At 39.2% G+C, this 14,902-nt stretch overlaps 1 protein-coding gene across 3 annotated transcripts in view; it reads left to right on the forward strand.

Annotated features, from left to right (window-relative positions):
* Window positions 1–2,371: 2,371 nt before the first annotated feature.
* Window positions 2,372–14,902, forward strand: part of GOLGB1 (golgin B1) — a 73,641-nt gene continuing 61,110 nt past the window's right edge. For all 3 annotated transcript variants that reach the window (XM_081571804.1, XM_081571805.1, XM_081571806.1), the window contains exons 1-2: window positions 2,372–2,483; window positions 14,305–14,399. In XM_081571804.1, coding sequence (XP_081427930.1) covers window positions 14,307–14,399 — 93 coding nt within the window. In that variant the 5' untranslated portion in view covers window positions 2,372–2,483; window positions 14,305–14,306. The remainder of the gene's footprint in view (window positions 2,484–14,304; window positions 14,400–14,902) is intronic.

The raw sequence follows: 14,902 nt of genomic DNA on the forward strand, positions 1-14,902 counted from the left end.
GGATAGCCTCCTCTGACATCAGATCTAGGAGTTAATTAATATGAAGGATGACTACCAATACCAACATGGAGACAAATGGCCTGAAATCTAGCCGATGTCATATTGGCCTCCTTGGGACCCCAGAGCAAGGCCCAAGTAGTTCACAGAGCAGCGGTCCCTCTGGTTTCATCATAGGTGGGACACCAGTTCCCATCTGCTGTGGCTGCATCCTGCAGGCAGCCCCTAGTCAAGAGATGGGCACCCAAGTATGCACAGGTATCTCTGCACTTCCAGAGGAACACCCCTGACTCACTATTTCTGAGAACCAGGGGTTTCAGAACAATATTTTCTTAGAGTATTGGATATTTGGTACATTCTAGATCCTTCTGGGATTTTTGCTGATGTAGAGGAATACAGCCGATAAAGACTCAGACCTCTGCAGGCAAGTATACATAGATACTTTCATACAAAGTCCAGATCTCATAATTTAGGCTTCTTCGTCCCCTCTGGAATCCTAATTCCTGAGGATTTTATCTGATGACTGTATTTAAATATAACTCACAGAGACCAGATACTTGAGAGGTCTGCAAATTATTAGGGAGAAATTTCAGCTGTTGATACAGTCAGCTGGGTGCCTTAACCCTGAACAGCTGCAGCTGATAATCAGCAACATTCCCCTGTTCTGCTGCTGCTGCTGCTGCTAAGTCGCTTCAGTCGTGTCCGACTCTGTGCGACCCCATAGACAGCAGCCCACCAGGCTCCTCCATCCATAGGATTTTCCAGGCAAGAGTACTGGAGTGGGGAGCCATTGCCTTCTCCGTTCCCCTGTTCACTGACCTCAAATAAAATCACTGGGAGAGCCTGCAGAATAAGCCCTGCAAGCCCTGGCTCATGTTGGCCCTGGAAGGGCTGCCCTCTATGTTCCAAGTTTTAAGAAGAACAGGAGAAAGAAACAAAAGCCAGCACGCCTTGTCTCGGTTTTTCTAAAGCTGCAATCCCTTGAACCCCCTATACCCCTTCTCTGCTTATTTTTCCCTAGGCATTTTTCCATCTACCATATTACAGTTGATCCTTGAACAGTGTGGGAATTAGAGGGACGGACCCTCTGCAGTCCTAAACCCCAGAATAAATCACAGTTGGTTCTCCCTATACCTGTTTCTTCTTTACGGGTGGTTCATTCACGGGTTCAACCTATCACAGGCCAAACAGTGTAATATTTATTATTATTATTTTTTTTAAATTAGTGTATAAGTGGACTAGTGCAACACACATCTGTGTTGTTCAAGGGCCAACTGTTTTTCTCTCTCTTCGCTAAATTGTTATTTTCAAAAGGGCAGGAACTTTTATTTCTTGACCGCAGCTATATGTACAGGTCCAAGAAAAGCACACAGTAATTACAGGCGATTACAATTTTAGATGGGTAGCGAGCAGAGGCCTTACTGATGTTTGAATCTCAAAGGGTTATGTAAGGATTAGGGTGAGGATGCATATAGTGGGCTCAGTGCCTGGTACACAGTAAGACTCAACAAATTCAAATACTCCTCATCGTCAAGACGGTGCCTGAAATCACAGGAACTGGCTACTTTCCCCTCTTCCTTGGGGGCTTAAGGAGAGCATGCGTGTTTTCTGCCCTGTTACCGGAGCGCATCACTGACTCCTGTTCCAGGAACCGAACCCTCGGCCTCTGCGTAAGAGCCAATTTAAGCTCCACTTCTTACAAGGCATTTCCTAGTATTCACCGTTCTCTCTCTCACTTATGTCCTTAGAAACACCTCAGACCGTTTCATACAGACGCCAGGTTCTAGCCCGAGTTTCATTAGTAAGTCACTGTTTGTCTTTGGGCGAGTCACTTTAAACTGATTCTCATTTTTCATCAGTAAAAGGAAAAGGTCATATTATACAACCTACTTTTCGGCTGTAATATTTTATGACTCGACGAGCAAAACTCATATCCCCACTCCCTTCTCACGTCTCATTCAACAATCCTAATGGCAGCTGATTCCCGCTGTGCAGTGTCTCTGCAAAAGCCCAAGCCGTAATCTAAGTCAGGCACGGTCAACCTCGTGGAGGAATTAGAAGAAACCGGCCGACCCATCTCACTTTGGAAACACCTGACCCTAAACAGAGCGCCCGCCCTCCCAGCATTTCCGGCTCTTGCACAGATTTTCTTCCGGAACACTTGCTCGCGTCTGACTCCGCCCTTGCTCCGCTCTTCAGAGTCCATTGGCTGTTTCTTTGAGGAAGCGGAGCATTTCCCGACATCGATTGGTCTCTCGCATTGTTGATGGGTTAGTTACAAACAAGGCGTGCCTGGTCTCCCTGGTAACGTCCTGCCGACCGTCCTGATTGGTCCATATCCTAATCCCATCTTCCGTCCCAACTGCGAGTGGCTGAGTCCCTTGGCGGGGCGCGGCGGTGGTAGGTGTCGCTTACGGGATTCCTGAGCTGACGTGGCTTAAATTTGGGAGGGGGCAGCTGGAGCCTCCGGCGACAGCCTCTTCCAGGTGAGTGGGGGACATTACCCAACTCTTCGCCTTCTTGAGTCTTGTAACGGTCACCCTCGCCACAGGGCCCGCGGGGCTGCCGAAGCAGCTACACTTGGTCCTCTCCCCGTCCCGCCTCTCCTGATTCAGCCCAGGATCTGGCCCTTCTATCCGCCTCCCTTCACCTACCAGGCCTAGTTGTAATCGTCCACACGCCAGTTGGCCCCGCCGGAAGGCTTCGGGGTCGCCCTGTGCGGCCTCTAGACACATATCCGCTGTCTGTCCCCTCCCCAGGAAGTTTCTCCTCCGGGAGCGATGGAGAAAGGCGTTCCGGACAGTCCTGTCCTCACGGCCTTGTTCTCTGAGCGGCCTTCTCAGGCTGACCTGTGTACGCAGCAGCCGACGTCGGAGAGAACCTGCCGGGGCCCTGCCCTCCGTCCCTAAACAAACTTAGTGTCGGGAAGAGGAGGCGGGACCCAAACAAATCGAAAGTCTTGAGGGCAGAGATGGCAGAAACATTGGGGATAATAACGCCAAAGAGGGCCTGTAGAACGATCCCGCTAATGAGTTGCTGGAGAGATTCAGAGAAGGAGACTAATCGTGCGATCCCATCAACACTAAAATCCCAGGAATCAGAGGTGGGCAGGCTGTAAGAGGAAAGGGAATCCTGAAGAGAATTGGAGGTGGGGGGTGGGGGGCTTGATCTTGATTTGGTAGTGTGGAGGGTGTTTATTCTGCGTAACAGGAGTGACGTGTAGGAGTGTGAAAGGGAGGATGAGCCTCTGGACAACTGAGGAATTTTTGTCTGACTTAGAGTTCCAGTTGGTCTGTAGGGAGAAGACAATTTAAGAGTGTCAGAGACAATTTAAGAGGGCCAGAGATATTTAAAAATCACTAGATAAGTACTGTCACTTTTGGAAATAGTTGGAAGTTTTTTGAGCTTTTAAAGAATCTCAGTATGTACACACTGCTATTTTTAAAATGGATACCCACCAAGGATCTACTGTATTGTAGCACAGGGAACTCTGCTTAATATTATGTTGCAGCCTGGATGGGAGAGGAGTTTGGGGGAGAATGAATATGTGTATATGTATAGGTAAGTCCCTCTCCCTGCACCTGAAACTGTCACATTATTAATCAGGTATAGTCCAACAGAAAATAAAAAGCTAAAAAAAAAAAAAAAAAAATCTCACAGTTCTGAACAAACTGGCAGTGAGGAACTCCATACAGAAAGGCTGGAGGCCTTTTCAAAAGAATGAAGGAATTAAATTGGGATGGTCAGAATGATTATGAATGGTCAGAATCAGGAAATGTTCTTTTGGGAAGTGGCAGGATATGGTCATGGATTGATACCAGAAAAAACTGAAGAGAATTCAAAAACTTCAGACGTCATACACTGTTACACAGCTTTTAATTTTTATCCTTTGACCATGAAAGGATCGTTTATGCTTTCCTCTTAACTGTGTTAAATTTGTTGGACTACATCAGTAGTTTCCAAACATTTTGACTGTTTGCTCTATCAATAAAACATATTTGAGCAACCATCCTCTAAATATTGTATATTTAATTATAACTAGTATATTAATAGCACTGTGTTTTATTTATAAACTATTCAAAAATATATTAAAAAGGATGAAAAATTCCTTCTCATTTTCTGGGACACTCCCAACCCAATCTAGAGATTACATAAAGGTGTTTCCTTACCTTTTGCAAAGCGTTTGCATCTCTGAGGACTTCCAGATGGGGAGAATCCTTTTTTATTTTTTGAGGACCTCCATTCCTCTGGGATGCAGCCTCTCTTAAAATTAATCATCTTTAGGATGCAATTCTTTTTTTTTCTTCTGTTTGAATCTTAAAAGTCTCTTTTATTCTTTCCCCTTTGTATTAGTGGATTAATTGAAGAGATGCTGATTTTATTCTTGTTGATAAAAAATAAATAATCCATAAACTTCTCTAGGTTAACAGCTATTGAAATAAATTATTTGGGACACATCTCCCCACTGATCATTACATACTGGCCTATTGTAGCTAACTCCGACTCTATGTGACCCCATAGACGGCAGCCCACCAGGCTCCCCCGTCCCTGGGATTCTCCAGGCAAGAACACTGGAGTGGGGTGCCATTGCCTTCTCCAGGCCTGTTGTTAGGAACCACTATATGAAAGGATGTTAGGATCTGTAATACCCCATTTTTAATTAAGCTAATATAAAATCAGCAATACGTGCTTTGGTAAAAGTAAATTCACTACAAAAGGATATGAAAACACAGATCTCTTTCTCTGCTATATACTGATCCTTTTCCCCATTCTCTACTTCCCAGAAATACACACTGTAAATAATTTCTTTATTGTTAAGAAATTTTCTAATCATATTCAAGCACATTTGTATTACACATTTCTCTCCTTTTCTCTCTCACACAAGTTGAATAATAATGTAACTATTATTTTACACTTTTTTTGTCTCTCTTAATGCTAAAAGGTGGTTTTTCCTTATCTATAAGTATAAAACTACTCCGTTCTCTTAAAAGGCTATTCAGCTTTGCCTTGTAGAAGTATCAAAGTAGATTTATCGTGTCCCCTACTGATGTACATGGAGATTGTTTTCAGTCATTAGCCATCCCAAATACTGCTGTAGTGAATAGCATGTACATATATCCTTTGTGCCTTTGCATGAGCCTATCTATGGTGTAAGTAATATGGAATTCTCTGGGGCCCTACCACTCTGAGTCATTTCACTTTACTACTGTTGGGAAAAAAAAAAAAAATGAGTGGTTATGTAACTATAAGTATATATAAGCATATGAGTGCCCTCATGCCTCCAAGCCCTATTTTCAGCCCCAGTAAAGAATGTTGGGTGATGAGTTTGCTCAGAAAATAGGTTATCATCTGTATCTCTACCAGTCAAGAAGCTTTGTCGAGCTATGTGACTGGGAAAATAGCCTCCCTATGCCTTAGTTTTTTCACGTTAATACTGAGGATATCCAAAGAACCTCCTTGGAGTTGTTCTAATAATAAAATAAGTAAAATGATGAGGATAAATAAAGTGATTAGAGTAATACTTAGTGCATAGTACTGTGTATATAGATTATTACTACCATTTTCTTCTAAATTTCTTGAATGAAAACAGTAGTTTTTTCGTATGATGAAAAATAGTTTTTCATTTTCTAATTCTCAAATTATATCATAATATTGCATATGATTTTCCCAGCTATATAGCACCATTCCTATTAGTTTCTCAAATTGGTTGAGGATCACTTAGAATTAAGGAAAACTACTGAGGGGCAATTAAACATGCATTGATAAGAAGTTTGAGGAGTGACCTGGAACTATAACCATTTTCTGTGTTGCTGTTTCAGTGGGAAAATGTGATTTAAATTCCAAAGCAAATGGTGTGTATGCATGTAGTCACAGACATACACTCACTGTCTTCAGTTAGTTTATTTTCCCATGCATTTTGTACTAGATTCTCTGTGGTTAGGGACATGCCATATATTTCTTTTTATATTTTTGTGAGTCTTAGCATAATACTGGAGAAGGCAATGGCAACCCACTCCAGTACTCTTTCCTGGAAACTCCCATGGATGGAGGAGCCTGGTAGGCTGCAGTCCATGGGGTCGCACAGGGTCAGACACGACTGAAGCAACTTAGCAGCAGCATAATACTCCACATGGAGTGGATATTTTGAAAATTATTATTAGCAGTGAAGACTGAGAAAAGAAGAGTCATTGAATTCTAAATGCCACCTCAACACAAAAGTGTTGAGATCCTGTGGCTGAGTTTGTAGAAGGTGTGGCCAGCATTGACTTTGACGGATTGTTTTATTTGCCTGAATGTTTTATTGAACTCCAGCCTTGGCATAAAGCTTTTTATTTTATTCTTTTCCCAGGTTGCTGTTTGTGATTTAGGTGCTTTATATAATAACAGCAAGAGTGCCGATTGTCCCGTAGTCACAGATATTCCTTAAATGAATTTATTACTATATATTTCCCCCTTTACTAGTTTTTATATGTACATTTACCCATTTCTATCCCACAGTGAGCCTATCAGAGGCAGAGACCCATCTTTCTTCATTTAACTTAAGCGTGGCTACTTGTGGCTCTCTTGCCCTCAAGTCTGCAACCTCTGAGCTGCCTAAAGCACTTAACTGTAGGTGCCCAGAATGGCCTTCATTTTACATTTCTATGAATTCCTTTAATGTCACCAGCTATAGAAATCACTCTTGCATCATGGAGTCATAATACTGGGCATTAGGATGCTCCTTGTTAATCTTATTCATTTTAAGATGTGTAAACTGGCAAGTGACTTACCAGTATAATACAACGTTGTGCTGGAGGCTGGACTGGAAGCTCAGTGCCTGGCTCCCAAGTTTTTTGCTCTTCCCACTGTGCCATCTACTCAGGACCTCTCAGGATTATTGAATCAGTCTGAGAAATTTCTTTTACTTTGGCCTGAAGTAATTCTTCCCTGGTACTGATCTTTCCCTTCAAATACAAAAATTTTTAAACAGTTGTGAGAGAACGCATTTTTCATTGAATGAGCATTTATCTTATTCAGTAATGCTTATTTAGCTGACGGATCTTAAAAAGTTTTAGTTTCTCTGAGTGTCAGTTTTTTCATCTATAAAATGAGGATGATGATAATATCTATTTTGCAGATTTAATGATTAGAAAAAAATGTATATAGAGTGATACAGATGTTCAGTAATTGTTACCATTAATATTATCATTATCCTATGTTCATCTGTATATGTTGTTCATGTGCAATAGTTAGTAGGATGCTGACCCTTCTAGACATCAAAATCTCATGTGTTGTAATAGTGGATTGGGGGCACTGTTAGCTTTGAGAAACATTCAGGATTTTAATTTTATATTTGGAAAATGAAAAAAATTCATATTTTCACAATAGAAATTACATGTCAATCACATTCTTTGTGGCTAATGATGATATGTAAAAAATTTGATCTAGGCATACCATCCTGGGTTTTTTTCAGTTTCTACTGAAGAACCGAGGCCTTTTCCCCACAGTCTGGAAATTGCACTTTCATGGAGCAGTTCAGCATATTTCTCTGTCCTCTGCATTTTCCTGGAAATTGGCAGCTGGATCCAGAGACTTTGCCAGACTAAGGTTCAATTCCTTTGGGAAGTCTATAGGTGGTGGTGTATCCTTTCATCAAATGGCACATAATGTCTGGTTTTGCTCTTCTTTGAGGCTAGCAGCTCTCGATGGTCAATGTCTAGATCCATGAATTCATTAGAGTTGCAAAATATTAGACTAGATATTTCAGTTCTACCATTTATTTTCATTTGTTACCTGGAATAACTTTATAAGTAGAGATGTGCCCCCTCATCTACTATTTGCTTCTTAAATGGTAAAGTCCAAATAGAAAAGACAAGAAAACCCTTGTACTTAACCTAGTTTTCACAATTTTTAGTTCAGTTAATGACCAGTTTGTCATTATGAACTTGTGGATTTTAATATTTTGGTGGATTTAAATATCTGTTACAACTTAATTCATATTCTTATTAGAAACTCAGTTGTTCCTTTGTCCTGTGGGAACCTCTTCAGTTTGTTTCTTGGGCCCTTTTAACATGACTCTATGTTAGTCTTTGATAGCTTCCTTGCTGTTTTGTGTGATAGATGTTTCAGGCTCATTTTGTGCCATTTCCTGCTTCAAAACTGAAATCAGTCATTTTCTCTAAGAAGCCCTCCTATTTTATTTTTAAAGTTACTTCTTTCTTTTTTTTTAAATGGGAAATAGTGTTTTAAGACTCCAGTCTAGGCACTGGAGATACTTATTGCTTCTCAGTTTGTCATTGTTTTTTTGATGGACACAGCTAGGAAAATATATTTACTAAGGTGAAATACCCTGTAGGTTCATAGTAACACTTGCTTGAAATTCAAGATTAGTTTTTACTTGGGGGTTCTTAATTTCTTCTGTATTATATGTTCGTCTCCTTTTTTCATAATGAGTATATAATAGAATTACTATGCCCATAATTACTTTAAGTCCACAGGAAGCATATAATAGTCAAGGAATAATAATACTGATAATGATCACCACCAATTTTGATTTTTAAAATTTTTATAAGTTTTTTTTTTTACATATACTATCCATGTTTTCCCCAGTTTTTAAAATTAGAGGCCTATGTGTTCTCAGAGCATGGAATCATTAAATACTATCCTCTCTCCATCCTGGACTTAGTTCTATGAGTAACATATTTAGTGCTTATCACCAGTCCTTATGATGATGTTTCTTTAGTCATTTTGGTTGTCTCAAGCTCTCTCTCTTAACAGATGCCTTAGGAATGGCTCCTGGGAAAATTTATCATGAATTTTCTTGAAAGTTTATAACATTCTGTCTGTGCCCCTTACATATGCAGGCCATTTTTGCTAAAAATAAAATCTTAAACTCACCTTTCCTTTCCTTAAATATCTCAAATCTGTAACTCCATTTTTTTTTTCCTGGCAAAAATATTACTGTTAAGAAGTCTGACAGTCTTTTTGTTGTTGTTGTTGCCTTCTAAGTCTCATGATATTTCAGCCTAAATCTCAAAGAATTTTTAAAAATTTTACTAGAATGTCTTGCCGGGCATTTTGGGTTGATATTCTCAGGTACCTGATGGCTTCTTTCAATATGTTACTTCAAATCTTTAAAAAAATTTTAGATAAGTGCTCTTGGATTTTGTTTTTTTGTGTGTTCTGTACCTTTGCTTTGGTTTTCTTTTTCAGGGAATCCTACTATCTTCATTGCCTACCTTCAGTATTTATCACTTCTCTTGATTCCTTCTTTACTATTTATTTCTTTGAATTTTTTAAAGGAGCAAATTATTAGGAATAATTTTAAATTTATCATAGAAAGTATACAAAGATCATTCAGAGTTCACTGTACCCCTCACCCAGTAGTCTCTAATGTTAACATGTTACATTAGTAAAACACATTTTGTCAAAACTAGGAAACCAGCACTGGTGCACTACTATTAACTAAACTCCATACTTTGGATTTCTCTCCTTTCTCCATTGATGTCCTTTTTGCTGGTATAGGATCTTGCCGCGATGTTCATGGCTGCTGACTGATCAGAGTAGTAGTTGCTGAAAGTTAGAATGGTTGTGGCAATTTTTAAAAGGGGGGTTCTGGAAGGGGAACGCATGTACACCCATGGTGGATTCATGTCAGTGTATGGCAAAACAAATACAATATTGTAAAGTTAAAAAATAGATAAATAAACTAATTTAAATAAAAATAAATAAATAAATAAAAATAAAAATAAGGCAGCAATGAACTTTGCTGCATCGATTAACTCTCCTTTCATGAACAAATTCTCCATAGCATGCAGTGCTGTTTGATAGCATTTTACACAGAGTAGAATTTCTTTGAAAATTGGAGTAGATCCTTTCACACCCTGCCACTACTTTATCAACTAAGTTTATGTAATAGTCTAAATACTTTGTTGTCATTTCAACAGTCTTCATAGTTTGTTCACCAGTAGTCGATTCCATCTCATGAAACCACTTTCTTTGCTCATCTAGAAGCAGAAACTCCTTGTCTGTAAAAGATTTATCTTGAGATTGCAGTGATTCAGTCACATTTTCGGCCTCTACTTTTAGTTCTGTTGATAGTTCTCATACTGTTTCCATCACAGTTGCACTTACTTCTTCCATAAAAATCTTGAGCCCCTTAAAGGTCATCAGTGAAGGTTGGACTTGACTTCTCCCAAACTCATGTTAATGTTTATGAAAATGAGACAAGACAACGAAGTCATTAATCACAAACCAATGACTAGGGAGATAAAGGTTAATTTATAAGATTTGGCCTTATAAATTCTTCTAGCCTCAGCTCCCTTCCCTGGAGATAACAATATTATTTTCTTCATGGTATAGAGAGAACATCTTCCATATGAGTGTTTTATCTCTTCCTTTTAGGAAGAAAAGGGGAGATCAGCACACTCTACCTGTACCTGCTGTTTTCTAGCTGTCTTTAGCTCAAAAAATAATCCTTAAGCCAAGTGGCATATTTTGGAATGAGTGGCACATTCTGCTACCCTTTGGATCCCCATTCTTCCTTGGATGACTGTGAATCTTGTGGGCTTAGGTATTTTTTCTATATCCATGTTTACTCTGGAGTTTGTGGGAAAATTTGTCTCATTATTTGTTGCTTGTTTGCTTAGGTAAAGACTGTCTATGAGTTTTTAAAATTTTGTTATCTAGTTGCTTTGTCTGTTTTTATATGGGAATTTAGGAAGATCCAAAAGGTATGCTGTCTGCTACTACCATCTTCTCAGAGTCCTATCAGTTGGTTGTATTTTTTTTTTCTGCTATTATTCTCAACAGAGTCTGAAAAATCTGAAGATAAAGTGATTTTGTTTGGTAAGTTAGGTTCTATTATGACTCTTTGATTAGTACAAATTTCTGTGCCTAATAAAGACTCTTTAGTTATAGTGTTCATTTCCTTCGGTAATGGTTCCTACAGAAAATTGAATTGCTAGAGTTGAAAAGAAAGTTTAGAGTCTGTGTCCTGGTGAGTTTTGTTTGTTTTCTTAACAACTGTATATTTATGAGTCTCATAACTTGATGAGTGATTATTATGTTCCTTCAGTTCAGTCACTCAGTTATGTCTGACTCTTTGCGATCCCATGGACTGCAGCACGCCAGGCCTCCCTGTCCATCACCAACTCCCGGAGTTTACTCAAACTCATGTCCATTGAGTCAGTGATGCCATCCAACCATCTCATCCTCTGTCATCCCCTTCTCCTCCTGCCTTCAATCTTTCCTGGCATCAGGGTCTTTTCAGATGAGTCAGTTCTTTGTATTAGGTGGCCAAAGTATTGGAGTTTCAGCTTCAACATCAGTCCTTCCAATGAGTATTCAGGACTGATTTCCTTTAGGATGGACTGGTTGGATCTTCTTGCAGTCCAAGGGACTCTAAAGAGTCTTCTCCAACACCACAGTTCCAAAGCATCAATTCTTTGGTGCTCAGCTTTCTTTATAGTCCAACTCTCACATGCATACATGACTACTGGAAAAACCATAGCCTTGACTAGACAGACCTTTGTTGACAAAATAATGTCCCTGCTTTTTAATATACTGTCTAGGTTGGTCATAGCTTTTCTTCTAGGGAGCAAGTGTCTTTTAATTCCATGGCTGCAGACACCATCTGCAGTGATTTTGGAGCCCAAGAAAATAAGGTCTCTCACTGTTTCCATTGTTTCCCTATCTATTTGCCATGAAGTGATGGGACCATGATCTGAGTTTTCTCAATGTTGAGTTTTAAGCCAACTTTTTCACTCTCCTCTTTCACTTTCATCATGAGGCTCTTTAGTTCTTCTTCGCTTTCTGCCATAACGGTGGTGTTATCTGCATATCTGAGGTTATTGATATTTCTCCCAGCAATCTTGATTCCAGCTTGTGCTTTATCCAGCCCCGCATTTTGCATGATGTACTCTCCATAGGCATTAAATAAGCAGGATGACAATATACAGCCTTGACATACTCCTTTCCTGATTTGGAACCAGTCTGTTGTTCCATGTCCAGTTCTAACTGTTACTTCTTGACCTGCATATAGATTTCTCAGGAGGCAGTTCAGGTGGTCTGGTATTCCCATCTCTTTAAGAATTTTCCACAGTTTGTTGTGATCCACACAAAGGCTTTGGCATAGTCAATAAAGCAGAAATAGATGTTTTTCTGAAACTCGCTTGCTTTTTCTATGATCCAGCAGATGTTGGCAATTTGATCTCTGGTTCCTCTGCCTTTTCTAAATCCAGCTTGAACATCTGGAAGTTCGCAGTTCATGTACTGTTGATGCCTAGCTTGGAGAATTTTGAGCATTACTTTGCTAGTGTGTGAGATGAGTACAGTTGTGCTGTAGTTTGAGCATTCTTTGGCATTGCCTTTCTTTAGGATAGGAACAAAAACTGACCTTTTCAAGTCCTTTGGCCACTGCTGAGTTTTCCAGATTTGCTGGCATATTGAGTGCAGCACTTTCACAGCATCATCTTTGAGGATTTGAAATAGTTCAACTGGAATTCCATCACCTCCACTAGCTTTGTTCATAGTGATGCCTCCTAAGGCCCACTTGACTTCTCATTCCAGGATGTTTGACTCTAGGTGAGTGATCACACCATCATGGTTATCAGGGTCATGAAGATCTTTTTTGTATAGTTCTTCTGTGTATTCTTGCCACCTCTTCTTAATATCTTCTGCTTCTGTTAGGTCCGTACCATTTCTGTCCTTTATTGTGCCCATCTTTGCGTGAAATTATGTTCCTAAGCACTTGTATATGACTCTTACATTGCCATTTCAGTAGTTATATATGTAGTTATATATGGTCCTATGTTGCCCTCCTAGGAGTGATTCTCTCTTCCTTTCCTATTTTATGCATCTTTTCAAAATGCCATATTCTGCTTATCTTAGTAACCTGTTACAGAAACAAAGAGCTTTCCTGGTAGCTCAGCTGGTGAAGAATTGGCCTTTTATGCAGGAGATCCCGGTTCTATTCCTGGGTTGTGAAGATACCCTGGGTTGTGGAGAAGGGACAGTCTACCCTCTCCACTATTCTTGGGCTTCCCTGGTGGCTCAGACAGTAAAGAATCTGCCTGCAATGTGGGAGACCTGGGTTGGGAAGATCTCAACCCACTCCAGTATTCCTGTCTGGAGAATCCCCATGGACTGGAGAATCCCCATGTACAGAGGTGCCTGGCAGGCTACAGTCCATGGAGTTGCAAAAAGTTGGACATGACTGAGCAACTAAGCACAGCATAGAAACAAATGTCTTGCCATTTCTTAATTAGGGACCGTGGCTGCCCTAAACACTATTAATACTCTGAGTAAAAGAAAACGATAGCAGTCTAGTTTTATTCAAGTGCTTATTTTGTGCTATAGCTTTTACATTTCTGTTTCTTCCTGCTGAGGATTTTAAAAGCCAAATAATATTTTGTTAATCAGCATAAAATTTACCATAATTGCATATGATAATGCTATGCACAGTCCAGTTTATTTTTATTTTTCCTATCAGAACATTAACATTCTCACTTTTAAGGGCTTTATGAACTGGCAAGTGATACCTATCTGAATGAATGAATGATTAAATAAATAAGGAAGAAAAGAGAGTATGTGTTGGGGGGTGGTTTTCAGGTTGTCTGTTTCTTCTTAAGTGAGATTTGGTGGTGTAATCTTTCAAGGTCTAGTTCATCTGTGTTGATGAATTTATAGGCATAGAGTTATTTATAGTTTTCCTTAGGTCAGTAGTAATGTTTCTTTCCTCTTTCATATCTGATGTTAATAATTTGTGTCTTCTCTCTTTTTTTTGTTGTCAGCCTAATTGAGCTTTGTATATTTTATTCATTTCTTCAAAGAATCAACTTTTGGTTTTATTGATTTTCTCTATTTTTCTATTTTCAATTTTATTAATTTCTGCAGGTAAAAAGGAAAACATTTGTTGAACGATGGAGTGTATTTGACAAATTAGAAGTGGACAGTAGTCTGACAGGGGAGAGAATAGTTAGAATTCCATGTTTTCCCATGAAATTATGATTAAAGAAAACCTGTAAGCATTAAAGATAACCTTTATGTATATTATTTTGCACTAACAATTATGTGTTTGTATTTCATTTAAGAAATATTAATGATGGTGCTTTAAAGTCTCTGTGCAGTTATCACTGAAAAGAACAGTGTTTTACTACATTGTACATACTCAGAAGCCTTTTTAAAGCCATCATCATGCTGTGTAGTCTAATATATATATGTATATCACCTGCACAGCTTTCTTATTTCACTTATAAATGATACAGTTACCATCATAGGAGAAACATGTATCCATTTGACTGATTCTTATGTTTTCTTTTCTTGCAGAAATGCTGAGTCGACTGTCAGGATTAGCAAATGTTGTTTTACATGAACTATCAGGAGATGACACCGATGAGAATATGAGGGCTTCCTTAGAACCTGTGAGTATCTCTGTTCTGAATTAAACTGATGAGATGTATATTCCATGTTCTTCTGATAACCAGAATTTAAGATGAAAGAGTGTGAGCAGCCTCCCTTGTGCTAGGTGGAAGAGAAGATTAAGAAAAATATTGAGACTTTGTAAATGATCCTTTTGCTGTAAGGTTGTAGCCTATAAGGCCCAGTAATGGAAATCAAGTCCTGGATAAGGTTAGAAAGATTGTCTTCATTTGTCCCCCTGGGGCTTGTTTAGTAGTAGATTGTTTTAACTCAGGTATGTTCTCTTGTTTCACAGGAAAGGTCTGAAATAAGAAATGGAGCAACTTTCTGGTTTCAGACTGTTTGCCATTACAAACTCATCTATCCCTTCTCTTATAGTTTGTATTGTAGTTTTTGAAGGTCACATAGGAATCAAAGAAAGTCCTTTGACTTTCTGAAAAGACAAGCAGTGTTCCATGGTGGTTAAGAGAATTTTATTCAACTACTCTCAATTTTAAATTTTGAG

Source organism: Giraffa tippelskirchi, chromosome 2 (assembly GCF_054371585.1).
Source record: "Giraffa tippelskirchi isolate mGirTip1 chromosome 2, T2T-mGirTip1v1.2.pri, whole genome shotgun sequence".
NCBI classification, from domain to species: domain Eukaryota; kingdom Metazoa; phylum Chordata; class Mammalia; order Artiodactyla; family Giraffidae; genus Giraffa; species Giraffa tippelskirchi.